This window comes from Lycorma delicatula, chromosome 5 (genome assembly GCF_047948215.1).
Source record: "Lycorma delicatula isolate Av1 chromosome 5, ASM4794821v1, whole genome shotgun sequence".
Lineage (NCBI taxonomy): Eukaryota > Metazoa > Arthropoda > Insecta > Hemiptera > Fulgoridae > Lycorma > Lycorma delicatula.
The window spans coordinates 119,304,883-119,330,187 of NC_134459.1; the positions used below are offsets into that span (position 1 = coordinate 119,304,883).

Here is a 25,305-nt window from a genome sequence, read left to right on the forward strand (position 1 = left end):
CAGTCAATATAACAAACTATTTATTGTCATCAGCTGACCAAATATCGATAGTTACTAAAATATGTTTTATTGAATTTAACATATTTTTAATTTTTTTTTTATATTTCAAAGTAAATTTGTGGCAGCATTGAATGCTATCCTCTGCTAGCTCAGTTGATAGACTGGTGGACTATATTGTCTCAGTGGCATTGTAGATGATAAATGTTTCCTACTGGGTGGCATATACAGTGATTGCAATTTCCTTGTATATTCTAAAAAAAAAAAAACAGGATTTTCAACAAATGATAAAGGTTAGAAATCAATAGCTACCATTTTAATAATGAATCTACCAATTGCAGTTTTTACTGCTATAGATAATTCTTTGTCATAACGTCCAAATAAACGTAGTTGTTTTTTAGGTGGAGCTATATTTACTTTATTAAATGAAATTTTACTACTTATATTTTGGCTGCTGGTGTGGAAGGAGCAGGATCAATTATTACTGGTATTGTGCGTTTGTGTGGTTGATTATTCGACAAAGTAGAAGTTTCAGAAGTGTTTACTTTTTTGTTATTATTATTACCTAATTTTTCAATTAACTGTAAAAGATGTTTCCGTTAAGTGCTCTTTTAGGTTTGTAGTATTGCCAAAAAACTTTAAATGTTTTTTTGCAAATTTCACAAGAAACTTTTTTTGTCATCTTTGGTAAAAATATATATATTATTACCAATAATATAATATATAATAATATAATATAATATATAAAATAATAATAATATATATATTATTATTAATATATATTATTGCGATATATATATATCGCAACTACAAAAAAAAACAAAACATTATTTTATTTGTAGAAGAAGTTTTAAATATTCTATTTGTTAATACTTATGATAAAGTAATTTTATAGCTCGTTAATTAAAGTAGTACAGCTGTGGTAATGCTGTATTGGAGAAGGGAATATCGTTTAGAAGATCATGTTGCTTAACCTGGTCAATACTTTAGAATCAGTTTCCCTCTGTTCAGAATACTGAGGGAATATTTATTTACGTTCGAATGGAGTGGTAGTTGCCGCGTACGGAGTGGTATATACATATATATGTTTGTGGATTCTGAGATGTTAGTTCGTCATTAGTGAGATTACTTGCTGCAAGATGTGGTGTTTTACTATAATTACATTAACTTTTCTTTTAATATCTATTAATCCAACGTTAAGTAATCTTAAAAAATCTGAGCTTCAAGATGCAATCGATGCATTTGATTCGTTCGATACTAGACCTGTAAGATCTATAAGTCCTCGACACAAGGTGAGCAATAAAATTTTTATTTTCTTGTATATTAACTTCTGACTCGTGGGTATACAGTTTGTGGCATAAATTACGCATCTTGAATTTATTTTATTCAATACAAAGGAAACTATTTTTGGTGGTAGACAATCTGCATTTAATAAGTGAAATCGTAATAAATAATGTTGCTGATTAAATCTCATTTAAAATTTATACCCAATTATTAATTAAAAAAACATTAAACCAATTGTAAATTTAAACTGAAAATGTTATTTGTTTGAAAAGTTTTCAAAGAGATTTTAAATACGTCTGTTGTAAGTACAAAAATTTAAATTTATTTCTTTTGAAATAAAAATTATAATATTTTATACATTTTAAATCAAGATGAATAATTTTATTTTACTTTTTAAATAAGTTCTAAAGACTTTAAATATGAAGGTAATTTAAAAACTTGTTAAATTAGGATAACTTGTAATTACTGAATAGAATGCATTTTAATTAAAAGAGTTTTTTAATCATTTTTTTAAAAACATGTTACCTTTAATAACTTTTTCATTTTTACGTTAATTTACTCAGAAACAAAAGAAACGGTTTTTTGGCTAGCAATTTTATATTTAATGCGACTGTATGTTACTTTTCTCAATTAGAGATCTTCTTCTAGATTAGATTGTGACAAAGCATTCCACAAAACTATTACACATCCAGTGTATAATAAAATTCAGACTGGAATAGATTGGACTTTTATTTTAATATGTTATTCAGTGCAGCAATTTTCTTTTAAGCATATGTTTATTGATTTATATGATTAAGTTATATATTAAATATATATCTTTATATATATATATATATATTTCTTGTGTGCGTGTGTAAGTCACTGAACTCCTTCTAAACGGCTGGACTGATTAAAATGAAATTTTTTGTGTGTGTTCAAGGGGATTCGAGAATGGATTAGATTCACAATTTGATACGATAGAAAACGTTTTTTTATTTAATTTATTTATTCATGTGTTGTTGATCTTGGGATGGATAAGGTTCACAGCTGGATCCGGTAGGCAGCGCTGCTATCGCGTTTTAGTTTTTTATTAATTTTTGGCATATCAGTCAGACCCAGTAGCTGGTGCTGCAATCAGATTCTAGGAAATATTTTTATTTTGTTGCTTTTTCTCATATCAGTTGCTTGCGTCGTAGCTTAGTGTTGTTATTACATTAAAATTCGTATTTTTAACGGACTACTGTGTTTAGAGAGTAGTTTGAATTAAACCCGATAGTGCTGTTCTGAGATTTTGATTTATTTACATTCTGACTTTTATAAAGTGAAAGGTTAAATTCTATGAAGTTCTGTAATGTTTTGTAAGTTTCTTAATGTTCAGTATTAATTGCAATGATTTTGCAGTCACAACTCTTTTCGTTAAAAAATTATTTTCCACCTAATACTGTGATTTAAATAGTATTGTGAATTAAATCCGATAGGTAGTGCTGTTGTTTTGCCATTTGGATTTATTTACATTATGTGAAAAGTTAAATTTTGTGAAGTTCCTAATATTCAGTTTTTTAAGGTTTCATGAAACTTTCAATTGTGTTCATTTAATCTGTATGTATACTCAACGAAGCATTGCCGAGTCTGCTAGAATTGCGCGCTTATTGAGAATATTATATTATATTATTATTTATTGAAATAACAATTTTAAAGTGTAATTAAAAAATTTCATCATACATATTTGTAAGGTGCAGTATTGAAGTGAGTATTTTTCATGAATTTTAATGATGTATAAACGTGCATTCAATAACAATCAACTTAACCTACAAATTTAAATTGTCAGTTCTCATTTGATTCTATGCAACTTATGAATATTGAACGGCTCTTTGAAAATAAAAATGTAAGTTCGTAAAATAAATTATAACATTTATAAAATAAAAATAAAAGTTACTTATAATAATTATAGTTTAAATTATATTTAAAGAATTGAAATTATAATTTTTGTAGCTGATTAATTTTATAAAAAATTTTCTAAAATTGTTTTTAATTTACAATTATCTAAAATTTCGTAAAATAGATGTTGAAATAAAGAATGAAAAAAAATGTTAAAAATGTCTACTGAAATTTTAACTACTTTGCTTTTTTACAGAACTTTAATTTTTATATTAATTGATTAATTTAGCATGATTATAGAACCTCAAAATTATTAAACAAAAAAACAAAATGTAGGAGGTACTTTTTTAGAATGATCTTAAGTGAAATTTATCAGTAATGTGGATGAAAATTTATTAATTACACTAATTATTAATTTTTTGATTTTTTAATTCAATTTTCATCAGACATCTCAATATTTAGTGAAAATAAATATTAACCATACTACACATAATTAATCAATAAACCCATTAAATAATACAACAATCACAGATTTATAATATTTATACTAATAGTCATATTAATGATATTTCGTTCACATTCCTGCTAATTTTAACTTAAATAAGTTACTTATTATTTATGTGTTGAGCATTTATTACAGAACAATGCCACATCAGGACAACGACTGTCGGGTCCGATAGTTAAGTTATATATGTTCTTGTTTGTTATATGTATTTTTTAAATTAAACAACATTTCTCTTTGAATTTAAAATTATCCTTTTATCCAGTGTGAATTTCAGAGATTTTTTATTTAAAAAAAAAAAAACTCAATCTGGTGGTGCTGTTTGTTTTATTATGTAGTTGGAAGTAGTACACTTTTTAATACAAATAATTGTATTGTATTCCTAAACTGTTTGATTATGATGAATCTAATTGATAATGCAAAATAAGAAGAAAAAATAAACTTAACAGATTTTCTGAATTAGTATGGGATATAATGTAAAAATGCATGTGGACCAACGAAAATTGAAAATGGTTTCTTCTGAACTTTTTTTGATGCATTTATAAAATATTAATATTACTAATAAACTAACTTAAATATCATATATTTCTTAGGAACATAAGTTAATTAAGCATACAAATGGGTTAATACTATTTCTCTTAAAGTGGAGTACTTATGTTACCACAATTAAGATTATTTAACTAAAAAGTTACCATTTTTATTTGCTTATTAAAAAATAAACTGCCATTTTATTTTGTAAATTATATATTGTTACAATCTTTATTTTTTACTATTATTTTACTATTATTATTTCTAATTTCATGCATTTGGTTTTTTTTTTGAATCTATTTGTTGAAATTCACTTTCCTTATACTACTTGTTTAACGGCTTATTATTTGCTTTATATTCTTTACGATGTTATTGTCCATTTCTAATAATTATAATATATTTTTTTTTAATGATGTTTGAACATTCTGACATTCAATTTTTATGTAATGTTCGTGGTTATATTATCGGGAAACCTTAACAATTTTACATTAATAGAATATCAGTGGCAATTTACAATTTTTCTGACAGACAAAAATGAAATTAACAGCTTAAGGTGTCGCATCAATCTGTTCGAAAATTATAGTTGTCTGGAGTTACACAACAGTATTATTAATTTCCTAATTAGGTTAACTGTTGTATTTCTTCAAATAATTGTTTTACCAAAAATGTTAAAAAACCAAAAAATAAAGTTAAAAGTATTTCATTATTATCATCATTGTTATTAACTTAAAAATTTAATTATTTTTTTATATTCTGTTCTTTTTCTTTAAAAAAGACAACAAGTATTTGTACCAAAATATTTCTTAGTTATCAAAATTTTCACAAGAGTGTAAGTCAAACTTTTTAATATTTTAGTTATATGAAAATAAAAATATAAAAAAACGACATAATATATTATAATTCATTTAGTTAATGTGATTTTAAAAAATAGTGCATAGTAAAATTTTTTGATGTTTTATTTAATTTCAAAATATTTGGAGATTCCATGATACCTATATTGCAGTTTGACAGCAGTGGACATTGTGTTTAGATTTCTTGAAAGGAAGTTCAGTAAAATGTAAACTTAATTTTTTAAATTAATTGCGAATAAATTTATTTTTGCTTTTAGACTACTTGTATATGATATTTTACTGGAAGTATTTGTATATATTTTTTTGTTATCTTAAAATTTATAATTTTTGCATGGTATGAATCTTTTTATCACATATTGCAAATAATTTATATAAAAATATCAAATTATGATTAATCTGTAATTCTGTTTTTCTATATCTTCCTAACATAAATATGTATGCTAGGTATGGTGTTACATTTAGAAGCTGTATGAATATTTAATACCTTCTAAGACTTATCCAAAGAAGTTCTTTGTATACTTTTCAATTTCTTGAACCCAGCAGCCCCATTAAAAGTAAAAACGTTCTGAAAGTTGAATTTTTTATCACAGTAAAAGTAATAAGGGTTCCTATCTGTTATTCAGAAACAAATGTAGAATGTGCTAGGGAAATGTAGCGCTACTTTTTGAAATATTATTTGTAAATTTATTATACTTGTCAACAGGTAAATATTATTATTTTTTAAAGGAATTCTTAAATTTAATTTTAAATGGTTGAGGTTTTTTGTGACTTGTTAATATTACCTTATTGGGTTAGTGTAGTGGTTAAATTCATCATTGCAAAATCAGCTGATCTTTGAAGTCAAGAGTTCTAATGTTTGAGTGGTTGTAAAGACTTTTGTGTCATTTTATATGGATTTGAATGCTAGACTGTGGTTACAGGTGTTCTTTGGTAATTGAATTTAAATAATTCACACATCTCATGAGTGATCGACCATAGTCTGTTCCAGACTACTATTTTACTGTACATTTACACTTAAATTGCACATTGCATTAATCTGCAGCTGTGTCAGGCTTGGCAAGCTGATAGCAGTAATTGCATTTGCCTTTACACACACATACCCAGACCCGACAGTTTCTGGAAAACTGCTTGGAGAAAATATAATACAGAATGTCGGTACCAAAGTTATTCAAAAGTAACACTTTATATTAAGAGAACTGGTTTATATAATTTAATAATCTCTTTTTTAATAAACAAAGCAAAATAGCAAATTGCAAAAAACTAAAGGCTTTCTGTTCAGGAGTTACCATCTATGTTAGTGGTACTGTCAATCGGGAAGATGGTGTCTCAATCTGCGACTAAGGGCCCAATAAAAATTTTCCTTTTCGCTGTTTGATTTCAGCCTTAAATTAACATTGTATACCTCATCCAAGAGGTATTATAACAAATTAAAACTTTGATATTAATTTTTTACATTCGGTTTATTTTGGTGTTATAATGTCTGTTTGGTAAAATTAACTTGACCCTTTGAAGAAATCATTAAATAGTTGAAAATAAAACTTTTTCACTTTTTTAATATTTACGTCTTCAAGGTGAGATAGGCACCAAATTAAGAAGCGATTCAACAATTTATTAGCTGATTCTTTTTATTTGGGGTAAATTTTGAAAACCATCTGCAACAAGTTGATTGAGATTTTTGTGAGTATACATGAAAGTAAAGATTAAAAAATTCAGAGATAGGAACTTAAATTTTGTGTTCATTCAACAGTTTTCCATGCAGTTTTGCTGTAATGTATTTGACATTATTCATTTGTTGATGAGATAAGGAATGATTATGATTTAGAAAAATTGAATGATTTAGTTGAATTTTATTGTGAACATTCAGAAGTCACAATTAAACATTGACTTTTGTTTTATAAATTTTGTAGTTTTGTTACAATCGAGTTTACATTTTATTTATTGACATAGTGGCTTCCATACATACATCTACTATTGATATGCGAATTATACTACCATGTATACCAAATAATATTATGTTTATAACATGACAATAGTTTTCCTGATACAGTGAAACTAAATTGAAATATGAAGCTAATCTTTTAGTTATTGTATAAAAGGAATGGGTTTCCACCATTTTAGCATTGTTAGGATGGTAGCGGTCATTTGGTCAGAGTTTCTACTTGTATGGTTTCTGCTACCCTTAGTTTAAGGTTAAAGGAAGAGTTTCTGTTTTATTGTGCTGATTAAATAAATGAGAAAATAAAAGTGGCATGAAATTTAACTTGCTTATGAATGTGAAAGTCACTTTGACGTGACTTACCTTTCAGGAGTAATTCATTCTTGATAGAAATTTTTTTTGTTTTTTTAATCTAGTCTTAACCCTTCTGACTAGTGTTACTGGTAGTTTAGTATGGGCTGTACATTCATTATTTTAAGTTTGTCTGTGCCTGCATTGGATTTAATTATTTTTTTAATTTCATTCTAAATGAAAAATAAAGAAAGATTAAATAAATTTAGTTTAAATAAAATGAATTGCAATAGTATGTATGAAGATCTGGATTTAGTTCCAGCAGATCATCCATACATAAGCTAGCAATCTGTATAATTTCTATTTTGTACATTATCTGTTATCAGTAAAGTTATCATTACAGTTTCTTATTTATTTGATTTATATTATTCAACCAAAAAGGAATGATATAATGAAAAGAAAAAAAAAACTTTGTAGACACAGTATAATATCTTTTATTATTGAATTAAAATATAAGTTGTGATAATACTGTGTCACAAGTTGCTAATTTGTTTATGGATGATACTGAAATAAATTACTGTGTTGATATAATTCCCTACTGTAAGAAAACATTCATCCAACTTGTAGAGAATAAAACAATGATTTTCAGATATTCCCTTACGTATATTTCAGCTTAAAAAATATTAAATTTATAAATAATGTTTAAATAGCTACTTCATATTCCTTTCTTTTACTTCCTTCAATTCCAGGAAATACATATGAAATTCATTTAGCAGTTAGCTTTTTATCAAAAGGGTTCTGGTGAATCAGAGGTTCAAGAATTGTTTGTTAAAGCCTAGGTTCTTATTTTTTATTTTGAAATGATAATTCAGTCTTTTATAATTAAATATTTTTTTCATATGAAAATAAGTATTATGCACAGGTGAGATGTTGAAGATAAGTAGGTAGTTCATCAGCAGTACTGAACACTATGTATTGACCAGATCATTGTCTGTTGACTGCATGTCACGCTGTATATTGTTTATACTTTGTATTTAGTGGTATTTATGTAAAATAAGTTATCATTAATGATAATAATTACAATTCATACATGTGGATTGTGTATCATAAGAAAAAAGTTACAGTTATCCATTGGTAACTCTACCTTTTTTCTTCTGAAGAATGGAAAGGAAATGTACCATTATATTAGTTGCTAAAATTAAAATAATGCCTTTAGGAAATTTAATGGGTACACCATAGTCAGAGTTATAATTCAAAATAAAATTAGAATAATTTTTTTAACTGAAATCGTTTGAACTTTGTAGAAATGTTTATAAATTAACCATTTTATTTTTTTATTAATTTTTTATAGGATACCGGTACTGATGCCGGGAGAAGATATGTTCCTGGTGCACCAACGGCAATAGATGTACACAGTAAATTAGCAAGAGATTTAGCATTATTTTTTATTTGTGAATATAATAAGATAACTTTTCCGTACAACTACTTCCTTGTTGACATATGGAGTGGTACACAACAGGTATTGTAAAAAAGTAAAATTCTGATTATTATTTAGTTACAGATACATTTGTGTGTATGTGTATATGTTGACAGAAGTGATTGGATTTACTTATATCTTCATAAAAATGAAAATATTTGCATTTAATTCTATGTGTGTTTTTTTAATATTTTATAATGCTATTAGTAAACAATAAAAATAAACAGAAGACCGTTTGTGAGAATCCCATGTCATTTATTTTTAATGGACCTCAAAACGTTTTCATTGCTTCATTATATATTATTGTTTCATTGTTTTAATTGTACGTGTGATATTATTATGAAGATTACAAGGCTTCATTGATTCTATTAGAAATGTTGTTTTTATTCAAGAAAGAAATATTTCCATCAGTATGCCATTTTTCATAAAAATCAAATTTGTAATTAATTCTTGTGGTTTATTAATTTTTGCTTTTAGGTTGTTGAAGGAATAAAGTATGTAATGGATGTGTTAGGAGGTGATGAGAGGGCATGTAGGAACGGCACTTCAGCAGATGATTTTGAATTCAAATTTAGCGTAAGATTTGATATGATTTTTATTTTATGAGTTTTTAATTTTGGTAATATATACTCATTATAAACCATAAGAAGTAGAATGTAAATGATAGAATAATTGATGTTTTTGTCATTCTATAGCATTAAATGCTATTGGATGATTTAAACAGATAATAGGGTTTGTTTTATTTTTATGCTTCATCATATTGTACAGTATAGTAATTTTTGTTGTTATAATACTTACTAATAGAAGCAGATATTGTGGATGAGAAGTTAAGATATCTTGAATTCTAGAGACTGATATGATTTTATGATTGAGTTTAATCAGTATTATATAGAGTTGTGTGTATATATATTTTGCATACATAAATGTTATTTTTGTAACCTGTTTCAGAAAGAAAGAAAAATTTTATTAATAGGTGTGATAGAAGTATTTACAAGTTTAATAGAGAACTATTAAAAAAATAATCAAATTTTTTCTAAAATCTTATATTTAATTTTTACAGCGTTCTACAACAATCTTCTTTTGATAATTTCCTTCCTGATGTACACAATTTTCCTAATGTCTATTCCACTTAAAGAAGTAACTCTAGAATGCATTTTTAAAAAAATAGCTTGTAGGATGGTCAGGAATTTTATTTTTTGGACTGTATTGTTTCAGATCACTGTTTTATTAAAGGCAATTTCAATTATTGAAATAAAAAAAATTATCAAGGGCTAAGTTGGGATGTACACTCAATCTAGTGGGTTGTAGGAATGACAATGATTAATATTTTGTACAAAACTTGTGAATTAACAGTGATGCATAGGCTGAAAGATAATTATGGTGAAGGAACCATGCGTTATCCCACATCAAAATTAAGGTCCTTCTACATTTTCATGGGCGAATGATTTCTGATGACTACTATCTAGACTTCAACAGATTTCTACTATCTAGAAGCTAGTATCTAGACTTCTAAGGTAGTGGTAGCAGATGACTGTCAACCTTATTGGTAGAAACTTATAATAAACAACACCTTTATCTCAGAAAAGGTTGTTGACATCATCTTTATGTTTGAATAACATTTTTATTTGCCATTTTTAGTCTCAATGATGATTTTTCTGACTTACTGCAATGACATGAGACATGTCTCCGCATCACATCCGTACTCCCATATCTTATCAACAATTATTATTGTCATCAACAAGAAGGTTTCATCATCATTTGTAGAATTCAAAAGTTCCTGATAGATCACTACATGATTATCATTCTGTTTTTGTGACTAGAGAGTTTTTGAACAAATTAAGAATGCATCATTAATTATTTGGTTTGGATATTGTAACATGACTTCACTGAAACTTCTCCTCCCATCTTGTGAACTGTTAAACATCGACTTGACTTGACCAAATCATTCACTTGGACAGTGTGGGGTGTGTCTGTTGATCGTCGAAGACCTTCCTTGATGACCATCATCTTCAGTGATTATTGAGTACTTTTAAAATTCTTGAATTACTCATGGCTTTGTGTGCTAATCAGAGTCCTTCCTGTAACCCTCTTGAATTTGAATAATTTTATAAGTTTCCATAACATTTTTGGAATTTTAACACAGATATTCTCTGCAATTCTTTGTTTAAGTCACTCATCTCAGAAATCCCAAACAACACTTGTTTTAAGAAGGCTATGCCAAAACCAATTACTGTGGTCATATCTGGGTAGTGGAGGATAGTTTGTTACTTCCTATGCAGATGTGCAGTTATAACAACTGCATGTTTCAAAATATCTCTACAAGCACCAGAAAAAAATGATGGATTACTGTTGGGTAAAAGTTAACAAAAATAAAAATGATACACAGCTCATATTTGCCAAAAGAAATTGGAATTTTATTAGAAAGAAAACAACTGAACTTATGTTAAATCATAACCTTAAAAAATTAAATGAAATTATGAAATAAACATAACTTAATTCTATATAAGAAATATCAGCTGAAATCAGCATATCAGTTATAATAATACATGATAAATACATAAAAATACATATTTCAAATAATAGTTTTGAGAATCTACAATTAAACAAAGCCTGAAAAACAAAGGAATATAAGACATCTTATTTTACAATTAGATACTTCTAAACATAACATCAATAAAAATAGTGTAACTGGAAAACAGTTGCATTACTGACATATTCCGTAATAATGAAAAATTAGCAATGAACAAATGTCATAAACTTAGAAAAACTAATTACGACAATTCTTGTTATTGGCACTGGCCGTTCCTAATTTTGGAACAACAAACATATCATTAAATAATTAAAACTAGCAATTCTAGTTTATTGTAGGAAAAGAAGCCGCGATAATATTCCAATATAAAAAAAAATTAATTACAATAATAAAATTGAAATAATTAAACATATAAATAGAGTTCATTTTAGTAAATAAGCTTTCTTGAAAATATGAAATTACAAAGTCTAAAATCATAACTTCTCAACAGGAGTTATTTTCTTAGATTAATTTAAGAGAAGTAATATGAATTCAGTTCATGAATAGATAATAATTAAACTCTGCGATTGACAAATTACATTAAACCGAATATACAGTCAAGTACAATAAAAACAAGTTGTAATAAGTAAGCACATAAAAATATGTTGCACATGACAAATAACATAACCTTAACTAAGCCACCTCACGTGACTGCACTTAAGTGAATAAATGGTTTTTAAACCAAACTTGAAATTGAAATGCATAATGTACGAATAACAGAATGTTTCACAAATTTTACTAATAACGTAACTGTTTAATATAATAAATAATGAAGGATTTGAACATCCCTTAATAACACACGAATACTGGTAAAAAATGAACTTGTGAAATTAAATTGCACATATACATACAGTTTATCCTTAGCATAGACTGCAATGGCGAATCAAAAATACAGAGTTGTATCGTTGTTTAGAAGTTGAACTAGACGTGGCGACTCAGATTTGTAGTAATGAGTTTGGAGAGAATACTGCATCGATGAAAAAGTAATCAGCAGCTGGAGAAGATTCAGCGTCGATAGAATTGGCGGTTTGTAGTGATTGACACACTTTCATCAGAGAAGTAATATACTGGATTTGAAAATGAACTTGTCGAAGAAACGAGGCTAGATGAAACATAGAAATTTGCAAAATTCACAAAATCTGACGAGAAGAGCAAGAGAGAACGCCCACGACGTTTATGTATGTGAATACGATGAAAGTATTATCACAAAGTTTGTGAGAGAAAAGTCACAGTCGACTGCACATGGTGTACGTCTGATCTACTCTGCCAAAAAATGGCGTGAATGAAAAGAGGAGGAAACCAAACCTAGGCAGTGGACAGGAGAGAGTGTGTGTAAAAAACAAGAGATGTGTGCATGTATTAGTATGGGATCGAAAGAAAAAAGGGTGCGTATGAAGGCAGCATTAAATAATGCGAGAAATGAACACGCGGTCACTATTAACATGGCAGAACTAGGTTTTGTATGTCATCGTCAAAGAAATCTGCCACCAGTCCATCAAGTCACTTGTGAACAGCTGTCTTGACATTGTCACTTTCAACTAACTAAGGGGTTATGAGCATGCTCAGAACCCCGCTCCCCTTAATGAAGAAACACAAGGAGATGTTTATGGCAGGGAGATGTTCTCTCTGGTAAATAAACAACACAACTTCCTTAAGTTTCCTTCTTGTATTTTACTTTTATTTTTAATATAAAGAGTTGATATTAGTCAAATTACTACAATAATCTTTAAAGAAGTTACAGGTGCTATTATTGTCTTTCCTTTTACAAACTTAATTACTAATCTTAATACTTACAAGTATTTACCAGCTACCTTATTACTATTGTTGTTTTTCCTTTTCTGAATAGCACTTAATCTACAAAATTATAGGCCAATGTCATTTCTATTTCTATTTTCTAAATTGTTTGGAAAGTACACTTCTAACAATTCTTGAAAACCACAATGTGTACCTTTTGGTATAATTTTAGGAAAAAAATTTCAACCAATCCAGCCATTTGCTAATTTATAAAATATCATACTTGTACATGTGTACATAATAAAAGGATTCAATTTAAAATTTTTGCGATCTTAGTAACATATTTGATTTAGTTCCTCAAATTTATTAATGAATAAACTTAATAACTATAGTATCAGAGTAGTTGCTTAATTTGCTAAACTCATCTCTTGCTAATTATTAACAGATAATTAAAATTTCATCCTTTCATAAGAAAACAGATTTAAAAAGTAGCTCCTCATTTCAGGATGTAGAATGCGGAGTGTCACAAGGAAGTAGGTTTGATCCCTTGCTGCTTTTATTGTTTATTAATGATATGCCTCACAATATTGAACTATTTGTTGTTACCTCTTTGCAGATGTCACAACTGTATCTATATTTAGCGATAATTATTTAAAAGGAATTGAAAATTCTATGATAATAATTCAAAGAAATTGACCGGAGAATTGAAATTTTTTCTAATTTTCTGTATGGATAAAACTATTGAATTTTGCTCATCAGGTAGATATAAAATATGAATGCGTGGCCCTACAAATATGAATCATGTTGACCATATTTAGAGAATTAATTATGTTTGGTTTTCCTTATGTTTACGTTTATGAAAATGCAATCTTTGCTAAAAAGAATAATCACTTGTTAAAAAATAACAAAATCCAATTCTGCCAAACCTGATAACAAAACTGTAATCATGTAACTAACACTACTACAGTTTATGAGAAAGGGCTTTGTTACGCTTCCTTTATCATCTTTAATAAATTACCAAACTTTTAAAAAATCTTCCCACTAACTTATTTAAAATACAATTAATTTTTTTTTACAGAAACAATATTACTCTGCTTATGAATTAATAACCAGAGTAAATAGTGCTAATTTTAAAAAAATGTGAATTAAAAAAACCCTTAATTTTCTGCATTCAGTTCAACATTTAGATAAATATGTGTTTAAATAATTTTCATTAATGTGTTTTAGAGTGTGAATATTTTTGTAGTTATTTTTTTTTACATATATTAAATAATTGTATTATAATTACAATCTAGTTGTAATATAATTACAGTAGCTTGAAAATAAATTTGAACACAGATGCTATTTAATAAAAACTAACTTTATTTGAAAAGAAATAGACCTGTGCAATTTGTGAATATCTAGTACTTAATATGCCCTCTTTCCTTTATTCTTAATCACTTCACGTACATGATGAATTCTTCATTATGAAACAATTTTCTTTAAATAAAAAAAATATTTTTTTTATTAAGAAATATGACTGCACCCAGTGGAACTGATTCACGCATGAAGATTAAAATGTGGTCAATTTTTGTAGTACAGTTCATTTTTGAGTTTTATTTCGCCTATTGCACAAAAATTTTCAATTGGTTTTAAGTCTGGGGAGTTGCCTGGCCACAGGAGTAGTTTAATGTTTTGTTCTTCAAAAAATTTTCAATTTTTTTTGGTAATGTGGCACGGTGCCAGATTTTGTTGGAACAATCCATTGGCTTGTGGGAATTTGTTTTGAAGTTGTGTCAAAACCCTTCCTTCAGAATCTTGATATATCCATCAGGTTATCTTCTGAAACTGATGAACAAGGTCATTCAAATATGAAACAATCCCAAAATATTTTTTTCTGCATATTTTTTACTGGTTGTTGGATATGATCTGGTGATGTATTTTCATCTGATTTTTTTGTAACGTATGGAATCCTTTGCCTGAACATAAAAATATGACTTGTCAAAAAACATAACATTTTTCCAGTCTTCTTTGTTTCACTTAACTGGTGTTTTGTCCTGAAAGAGCATTTTTTTGCACATTGCTGGTGGTAAAAGCTGCTATTTAGCTGGTTGATAAGCTTTCTGTTTAGCTGCAAGAAGTCAGTGTCTAACAATTGCCACATAAAAATCTGTTCCACTGGCTGCTAATTTTCAATTTAAGTCCACAGCAGATAATTTTGGGTCAAGTTTAATTTTTCTCACTAAAATCGATCGTGTGTTGAAGTAGTTTTTCTTTTATGGCCCCATTTGCCTTTACTTAGAGGTGAAAAGGAACGAATTTCTTTAATTTAAAAAAAATAACATTCACTGTTTGTAGTCCAACTATTCACTCGGAAGCTATTTGTTGTGTCATACTGATATGCTGATAAAGAGGAACATATTTCAAACGCTTTCTTGGATTTATCTCCATTATTATATATTCAAGATGCACAGACCGAAAAATAAGTAAATATGATTTTGTAATAAAAAATGAAATAAACATTCACAAAACACTATTTGTAATATGAAAATTGCTAAATAACCAAAGAATGTAATATTACATTACACAGACAACATAAGAATGGGTGTAGTCAGGCTGTGTAGCCCATAATGTAGAAATATACAAAAAATTCCCTGTGTTCAAATTAATTTGCATGCTACTATATCTAAATGTAGCATGCTACTAGGAAACTTTTACCATGCTACTAGGTATGTTCTGTCCCTTCTAAAACTTGAAAAAAAAAATCAGTGTCACTATTCTCAATATTCTAATCTTATTTATAGAAAAAAAAAAAAAAAAAAAAAAAACAGTGAATAACTAAAATTTCTTCAAATTTTTTTGTTGTAAGAATAACTGTCAAAACCATTTTACAACTTATTAATAATGATTAAACAACTTACAGTAAAACATGAGTCCAACTTTTGCAACTATTCACTGAATGTTTTCAAAGAAATGTTCATTTTTTTTGTTTTAGGTACTGTAAGAATACACATCATTCTAGATCTAACCTAGGACAGGTTATGTGTATTGATTAATGAATTATTATTATAATTAGTTAATTATTAAATTACTTATCTAGACTGTATATTCCAATTATTTGTTTATTTGGTCAACTGATTGGTGGGCTGCAAAAAAAGCATATTCAGTTATTATTTTCAGTTGTTTTTACTAGCTGACAGCGGGTGGGGTTGTGTTTTGTGATTACTGAGAAACAATTCTGTTTGTAATTGATACACCTATAGTTAAACGTTTTAATTATTAATTTGAAATATTCTTATTATTTTACTAAAAACCATGTAGAAGATTGTATTTTTCTTACTTGTTATAGAATCTATATGGATGTCATTTTGAAATTATTGAACAGCCTTGGTTGAATAGAACAGAACTCTTAGATTTTGATTGTGTTCCAATTAATCCTTTAAAAGATGTCACAAATAAACAGGTACTGATTTAAGACTTTATATTACAGTGGTAGTGCTATTATATTTTGTTCGATATATTTTATCATCCATTTTCCTTACTATTAAATGCTAATTTAAAGATATTGTTTAAAGAAACGTTTTTAGGAAAATAATGTTCTTTCTGTGTATTCATCCACTTATTGATGAATTTAATATTCTGTGCACTGTTCTTTTAGAATCAGTAGTACTAGATTTTATATGTTTTCTTTATATATTCCCAATGTGTTTACACATGTTTATACTGTCTAGCTTTTCAGAATTTACAATTGAAATATTTAACATTTGTAAGACAAGATTTACTGTATTCTTCAATTCTTAGTTCAGTATTCAATTACTTAAAGGCATTTTGGTACTGATCTTCAGAAAATTTTTTTTTAAATGGATAAATGACAGGTAAAACTATTCTTAAATGTATATGAACATTAATTGTTTATACCTTAAATGTATATACCTTAAATCAGAGGTTGGCAACCTTTTTGTCAGTAAGGACACAAAATAAATTCAAAATTATTTGGGGCACCACACTATTATTACATAATAAGCAGATAGATGATACATTTGCCTTTAAACTCAGTAAAACAAAATTGTTCTTCCCGGTCAACATTAAAACAATAAACTCTTTTTCTTTTATAATTAGTCATGATGGCTTATTTATAAAATCTGTTTAACCAGTATGATACGTATTTGATAGTGAAAAGCATGACTATCTTGTGTGATGTGGTTACTAATAATATGTAAATAGTAAAATACAGTCAATAACAACAACACTCAAAATAAATAGCACTGAGAATACAGTAACATACTACCAAATTTATCAGAAGCCAGAATATTCTTACATGCTAAGTAGCAAGTGTGTCACTGTATGACCTTAATTGCGGTTTGCTGACACTGAACTTGCATAATTATATTTTCTTATATACATGTGATTCCGATACGGTTATTGGGCTTAGTAAGTGTGTAGTATAGTGTGGGTGTACAAAAATCTAATCGAGGGCGCAATGGGACCCACAGGTGCCACATTGCTGACCCCTGCCTTAAATCATATCTTCTGTCCAACAAAATGGCAAACATACTAGGCGTTAGTTTATTAAGAAAAAATAAACATTGCTCCAATAAATAAACATCACCTAATTGTTATGCACCTCTCTTTCTCCTGTTTAGAAAGGATCAGATATTTAATCTATAAACAAAAATAAAATTATTTGTTAATAAATAATTCATTCTTTTTCCTAAATTAAGCAGTCCAGTTGTGTTGATCACAATGCCGCTGAAAGCCCAGTTATTGGTAAATGCTATTAAAGTAATCTTTAATAAATTAATATTAATACTCCCCCTATGTAACAGATGAACTTTAGTGTACTGATAAACAAAGCAAGCCTTGATACACATACAAACTGCGTTAATGGCATGCGTTGACCAACAGACTCGAAAACACCACTCGCACAAAGATAAACACCTGAGTCACAAATTATTATTGTCTCAACTATTCAAATCATTATCATATGTAAATGTGAAAGCAGAAATAAAATATTAGATTAAATAAAATAATTCATCATACTAAGTATTAAGTAACAACTAGACTTTATAATGAAAAGTTAAAAATTAAATAATCTTGAACTCGTTCTTGGTATAAATAAAGCATTTTCTATTAAATGATTAAAAAAATACATTAAATAAACATATATTGTAAATAAATTTATTAAGTCATGCCAATATCTCTCTGCTTCCCTTACATACCCGTGAAAAAATTTATTATGATGTCTTGATTAGAGAAATTAATATTTTATTTAATTATTGTTCAACTTTAATTTGCATTTATTTAAACCACGTTAAAAAGTAGATACAAATTAAACAGCAGTAAGATGAGTAATAATCATTAAAATAATTTTTACAAAAAAAAAAAAATATTGTCTATTGCTGGGATGCATTACTATAAATTATTAATAATAGAATCACTTGTAATACAATTAAATATTGGCGTGAAGATTCATAACTGAATGTATCATAAAGTAATATCATCAGTTGAAACTAAGTGAGAAAAGGACTCTTCTAAACATAAATTTTTAAATTTAACTATATTAATTTATTTGAACTTACTTCTCATGTTAATCATTAACAGTTCAGTTAGAGAACCTGAGAGATGAACTCTGTGTATTTAAACCGAAGTATTTTAGCAACATACAACACTTACTGATTACAGTACATTATGTAATTGAGTTATGTTTTTGTTTCCTCAGTCTTGATCCCAGAGTATAAGTGTTTTAGCCAGCCATCATTACTAAATTCCCATGCAATCTAGCCAAAATAACTAGAAAATATTTATGTGTACAAAAGTAGTTTTTAAGGAAGGTAGTTTAGTTTAAAGTTGATTAAATTTAATAATTTATAAAACAATTAATAATAAGTTATTAGCATTTCAGCTCTTAATCAACGTGTTATCAAAAGGTTTAGCCATTTTTATTAAAAATCTTAATTAAATTTTTACTTTTTGAAGGAGTTCATTGAATAATGATGGGTTTCCTGTATCCTGGAAGACTACTGACACATTATACAGCAATTTTCTTGAAATGGATGTGTATTTATGATGGAAAATTGTTATGCAATAACTTTCTTTTGTTATTAATGTAAAATAATTTTTGTGGAATATTAAATCATATTATATATTGTATCTGATTTATTACAAAAATTTTATTTTGTTTTGTTATAATTCTCACCTGCAGCAGTATTTGATCTACAGCTTTTTATATAGATATTTGTTTAGTAAATAAAGGAATATCAAACAGTTTCCTTTTTATATGGTTGGAACTGGAGGGTTATGTTTGATTTAGTCATAATTTTAGTTGTTCATAGAACCTGTGTTGTAATTTAGAACTAAATGAAGAATAAAATATTTCCATGTTTGTACCTGCTGATCCTTATAATATTAAAATTGTTTGTAACTAGATGATAGTGTCATGTTGATTGAGCAGTGAAAATAAAACTGCCAAGTTTGTTCATTTTGAAAATTACAATCAATGTTATTTTTGTATGAACATTTGATCATGTGACATTATTTTTCATTTATTTGAGACTGGTTAGCCAAACAGAAATAATCTGTTTGATAATTTTATTTCTGAATTCTTTTACCTTTTATGTCTGTAACAAAGACATTTTTTGAGGTTTGAGTTTATACTCCATTATCTGAACATTTCCCTTTTTTACTGAAAAATGTAATTATCATTACAACAAAGGTTATTATTAAAAGGATTTTTCATTTTGGCATTATGAATTCAAGCTTATAGATACATCATACAGCTATATGTATATATAGTAGATACATCATACATGAATACAGCTATACTGCCCATCATACAATTTTCTTATTTATTGGTTTTGTACATAATAATGGTAATTGTGAGTATAAGTTTTATGTTCTCTGTATGTTATTTCAGCTCCCTTGAAATAAATCAAATTTCATGATTTTCCATCGAGATTGGGCTTGTTTGAATTTTTTGGTTTAGATGAACCAGAATGACGCTACTACATGGATTGTTATTTTGTCTCAGCATTGAAGTACAAAATCCACGATTCATCAACAGTGACGTTATGGGGAAAATATTTGTCTGCCTTGTTGTTAAATAGATTGAGAAAAGCACATGCAGATGCCATTCTTTGGTCTCTGTGAGCACTTGTCAACATTTTTGGCACTCATTGTGCACACAGTTAGTGATAACCTGGAGTTCAGTCATGATTTTCAACATTTTATCTTTGAAACTTCTGGAAATTCTAGAGAAAGATTGCTAATCGTAAAGTGACAATTCTCTCTCACTTTTGCATGCACACGTACAATGAGATCATCAGGCCGGACACTAGGCCTGCCACTATTCTGTTCATCGTGAACATTTGAACGGCCTTCTGTAAACTTGACACTACTGCCACTTTTTTCCTTCAGTCATTGCAGAAGGCGTATATGTTTCACATAACTGACAATTAATTTCAGCATCACTATGTCCTCTTGGGTTTGGAAATCTAATCAGTGATTGAATTTCACCACTAGTGGGATTTGTTATTACCAAACTTATTTTATTACACTCTCTCCCAAAGGCAAACGATGATGAACCAATGCCAATTTGTTAGTTTCATGACCAACTGATCACTTAAAGCTAATGTGTATGCACAAACTAATTGGTGCTGCTAATTGCTATTTATAACATATTGGCCTTTATTTGTTAACCTCACCTCATTTTACTTATAGAATAATAAAAATCATGAGTGTGTTGAAACATTTTCTTGATCTTCAGTCTTTATTGTCTTGTTTGGGTTGAGAAGTAATTATTATTTGGTTTATACTAAAGAGATGTGAAGGCGCTTTTTAATGTACATAAAAATTTCAATTTGGTTTATCATTATTTTATTGAGGAATTTATTTTTGTGAGGGAAGTGGGTACAGGAAATATTACGTAGTGTATTTCACGATGTTTTCTACATTATTTCAAGATGTGTGCTTTTCAAAATAAGGAACAAAAAATCCTCAAAAAATAATTTGTTGAGTGTTTTTGTGAATTACCACACTAAACTTGTAAATAACAAGCAAAAATAACAAGTAGATTAAGTAATTTATATAGTTACCAGATAGGACAAATTATTGAAAATAGGTTAGACGAGAATTGATCCTTCTAGACCACAAAATATTAAGGAAAAATAAGCACTACAAACTTAAAACATCCAGTGGATGATTAGCCAAAATTCATAAATCATTTCTGGGATGAAAGATGAAAAAGAAAGTAAAATGAGGAGAAAATACATCTATCCATCCATAGGGGAACTATAAAATTATACAAAAACATTTCATACAAAGGATTGTTTAAATATGCTCTTTAAATGTTAAAAGATGTGGTGAGCATCCATCCTGCTCAGAGCTCTATGAAGTAATCATTGATTACTGATCAATGATTTGGTATCAACTGGCTCAAATATAAGTAGAATTAAATGTTAATTTCTTCCAAATTTTGCCAATTTGAGAACAGATCAGATTCCTTAAGGAAAACTTATCCACATAATATTGTGCAGCATGTAGATAAACAACTGCATTTTGATTGTAATTCTTTCAGTTAGAGCTGTCCAGAATTCATATTAGACTCTGTAAAAAATACTATTAATAATCAGACAAGATTATTAAACTTATTACATAATTAAAAAAGTATAATGTTCTTGTGAATAAGATCTTACCACTATATGTGGGATTATTTTAATTGAGAATCTAAAGTAGATTACAAGAAACACAATGAACAATCTCTTGCTTTGATGAATATTAAAGTAAGAAAAATTGAATATCAAGTTAGTGTAGGAAAATAGTATCCATATGTTCATGGTCGTGTGTTCCTGTGCATATACAAATGTAGTTAATTTTGGTTCTATGGCACAAGTGGTAGCATCTCAGTCTTTCATCTGGAGATCTCAGGTCCAAATCCCAGTCAGGAATGGGATTTTCACTCGCTATGAAGATCTCTTCCTCTGAAGCAATACCTAGCGGTTAATTCTACTATATTATTGTTAATAATTTTGCCTACCAATTTGATAATGCCTTATGCAGGCAGATGATTTGATGTGATATGTAATTTACACATTCTTGGTGATTATTACTCCTGGTGAATCATTTATATCTATTCGAATCATGTGTTTTTTAATTGTTTAGGTAGTAAGGAATTTTGCTGTGTACACTTGTTTTTATATCAAATGGGTGTGCATGAAGTAACTGCTCCTTTTTACCTCAGTATGGGTATTGAACATATTTGTTAGAAAAAATATGCTTGTTAAGAAATGGTTGTTATTTTTATTTTATTCGTTTTGCTGTGTTATATTATTATATGGCATTCCTTATATCTTACAAATATGTTTTGAAAGTAAATTTTAGAGATAACGTTATGCAATAAGGGACCATATTTTGATGGATTTACTTTATTCATTAAGTAATATTTAATGAACTAAGTTTGCTAAGAAGTCTTTCTTAAGAAAACGCAAAGTTGATAAACAACTTTGTCAGTAACTAAATTACAGTAACTTGAGAATTCATTATAGCAGGAGCAAAAATCAGATGAAGGCAAGTTCCACTACTTAAGTGAAACATGAATTTAGTTTATTCTTTGTTACTTTAAAATTTTTATGTAGAAAAATTAATAAAGAAAGTGAAGAGACAATTTAGAGTATACAGTAATATACAGAAAAACTTCCCCTATATCGGACATGGCTCGGGAACAAAAATCTGTCCATTATTTAGAGGTGTCCGCTATTCGGAAAAATGGGAATACAGTATTATGTTCGAGTATTGTACAGAAAAAAAAACTTTGATTAGAACAACAGTATTGTGTTTTTTTTTTCATGTGATTTAAATTTTAAAAAAAGCCAGTTGCTAATTAAAACTACTTTGTAAAATTCAAGTTTTTCGGAAGATAAAATCACTGTCTTCTATGTTTATATTTGAATAAAAAAAGAATACTGTACTAATGTAATTGACCAGTAGAGTAAGAGAATAAAATTACTATACTATACTAAACTGGAATAAAAACAAAGTAAGCTATAAAAATATTAATTAAATAGAAGCTATACAAGAATATTAATATATAAAAAATAATGTAAAAACCAAATACGAACATATACAATTTATTTATACGTAGGTGGTTTAAAATAGCTGTCTGCTTTAGTTTGCACTAAGTCCTGGTATATATTTTTTCCAATAAGTTACTGCACTTCTGATATTAGAATAACACCTTCTGGTAATCCTTTTTGTAAGAAATATTTGTTTAACTTTCTAATCTCTTTTCTTACTTTCTTACAAATGATGGTAAATCCGGGTTCATTGTCATTATCATCAACAGTTATTGTCATTCGTTTTGGAAGTAGTCAAGTCTGAGGCACCAATAAGATCACGGATGTCAGTCAATAAGTCCTCTGTGTTGAGCACATCGTCAGTCTTCGGGTACTCTTTATAGTTTTCAAGTGGTTTATATGTTGTAATTCATTCTTTTCCCCAGAATTTTCATTTGGTTAAGTAAGTTTTTCAATGTCAGAATTTGAAGTTAGTTTATGGAAGTTTAGTACTACTAGCTTTTATGAAAGAATTTATCACTATTCTAGTAGTAACCTGCTTTATAGCAATATTAATCCACAAAACTGCATCTAACACAGTAATGCTTTTAGAAAGCACATCAGCATCCAAAACTTTCATTGTTGATAATAAGTACCTTGACAACATATTTTTTACTGGTATTTAAAATTCTGAATGATTCCTTGATCAAGCGGTTGACATACTGCAGTATTATTTTTGGGAAGAAATATAAGTTTTACATTTTCTAAGCTAAAGTTGGGTGGATTTTGCATTGTCCAAGAATAGTATGACTTTCCTATTTTGCCTTCCCATTCTACGATCAAAACAACTGTCAGTCCATAATTATCTCCTTAATCATTCAAGATTTTTTATTTCGATACTATTCAATTTCTAATGAATTCATGTTCATGCTGTTAAAATGTCATGGCTTTGCAGCTTTGCCAATTATAAATAGTTTTCAAAATTTACCTGACATATTAACATCCAGCATGACAGTCAGTCTTTTGGTATTTCCTGCTGTACATTTTTCCTCTTTTAAACACATTGTTTTGCTGGTCAAAGCCCAGAAAAAAAGACAGTCTCATCACAATTAAAAATGTTTCTTTCATTGTAACTTGCGCATATTTCATTTAACTTTTTCTTTCAGTCAGGCACTAAATTCTCCAAAAAGATGAAAGATGATGTTTGTGATACGTGATGCTTATATGGCAAGATGAGCTTGAATCTTGTCCATGGGAATATTGAATGGAATTTTTGTAGTGATAAATATTTCCTGTTTGACTGGGATTCAAATCTAGGACCTTGTGTATGAAAGGTTGAGGTGCTACTACAATATCTCATGGAGGCAAAAGTGGTGAATGTTAGGAGAAGATATTAAAAATTAGATGGATTAATGAATAGTTATGTTTCTGGCAGAAATTGACCAAAAAAAAAAAAAAAACAAGAGTTAATGTAATATAATTATATATTTATATTGAAAAAAAGCTTAGAGATAAAGGATACAACATTTAAGGGAAGAAAATATATGCTATTGAGGGCACTGGAATACAAAATATTTTGAGATCAAAAGAATATTGCATAATAAAGGAAATGGAGAATTCTATTTATAGAGTGCCAGAAAAAGATAGAATATATTTTTAACTCACACATTATTTACAATTATTATTACATTTATCCATTTATCCATGCATAATAGTGGATTAGAAATGAATTGGTAATATCATGTACAGGTATATAGTGCTCAATAATTTTTTAAAACTCGAGTATACATTATTTTTTATTTAGGAATAGAGGATGTATTTATTCTTGTAATTTTAATAATCCATTAGATAAGCTAAGGTAGGTTGTTTATCTTAATCAGTCTTCTTGTAAGCTTGTTAAAATTCAGATTTTTTTAGAAATTAAAAGGATGGCTTATATCTAGATAGAAGTTACTTACTTATATTGATTGAAACTTGGAGTTAAGGAAGGGCCATTATTAACAAGCTTATTATTTCATGCCAATAATTTGAGAATCGAATGATGCTGTTTGTAATTAATTGGTATATGTAAATGTAGTATTCTTGAAAGTCATATATCATTGTTGAATCGTTTATGTAGGTGGCTGTGTTCTTTGTCTTTGTAGTGAATATATGTGTAGCTAGCTAACTATATATCTTGATCACCAGGTCAGAATATGGTTTGGTTAATTTTATTATTTTATAGATCTTTTAAAAAAAGTGTAGGCTAGGAAAC

General features: G+C 27.9%; 1 protein-coding gene across 1 annotated transcript; it reads left to right on the forward strand.

Moving 5' to 3' along the window:
• The first annotated feature begins 1,136 nt into the window (after nucleotides 1-1,136).
• On the forward strand, nucleotides 1,137-19,155 carry LOC142325734 (cystatin-like). The gene is made up of 5 exons (XM_075367767.1): nucleotides 1,137-1,289; nucleotides 8,598-8,765; nucleotides 9,201-9,299; nucleotides 16,355-16,468; nucleotides 18,982-19,155. Exons 1-5 carry the CDS (start codon nucleotides 1,137-1,139, stop codon nucleotides 18,994-18,996), a joined length of 549 nt encoding a protein of 182 aa, XP_075223882.1. The 3' UTR covers nucleotides 18,997-19,155.
• Nucleotides 19,156-25,305: the final 6,150 nt, after the last annotated feature.

Excerpts from the sequence above, each read along its gene's own strand:
- LOC142325734 (XM_075367767.1), top strand. The coding sequence starts at position 1,137 with ATGTGGTGTTTTACTATAATTACATTAACTTTTCTTTTAATATCTATT. Across the intron at positions 1,290-8,597 it reads CTATAAGTCCTCGACACAAG|GATACCGGTACTGATGCCGG; the intron begins GTGAGCAATAAA and ends AATTTTTTATAG. Across the intron at positions 9,300-16,354 it reads ATTTTGAATTCAAATTTAGC|AATCTATATGGATGTCATTT; the intron begins GTAAGATTTGAT and ends TACTTGTTATAG.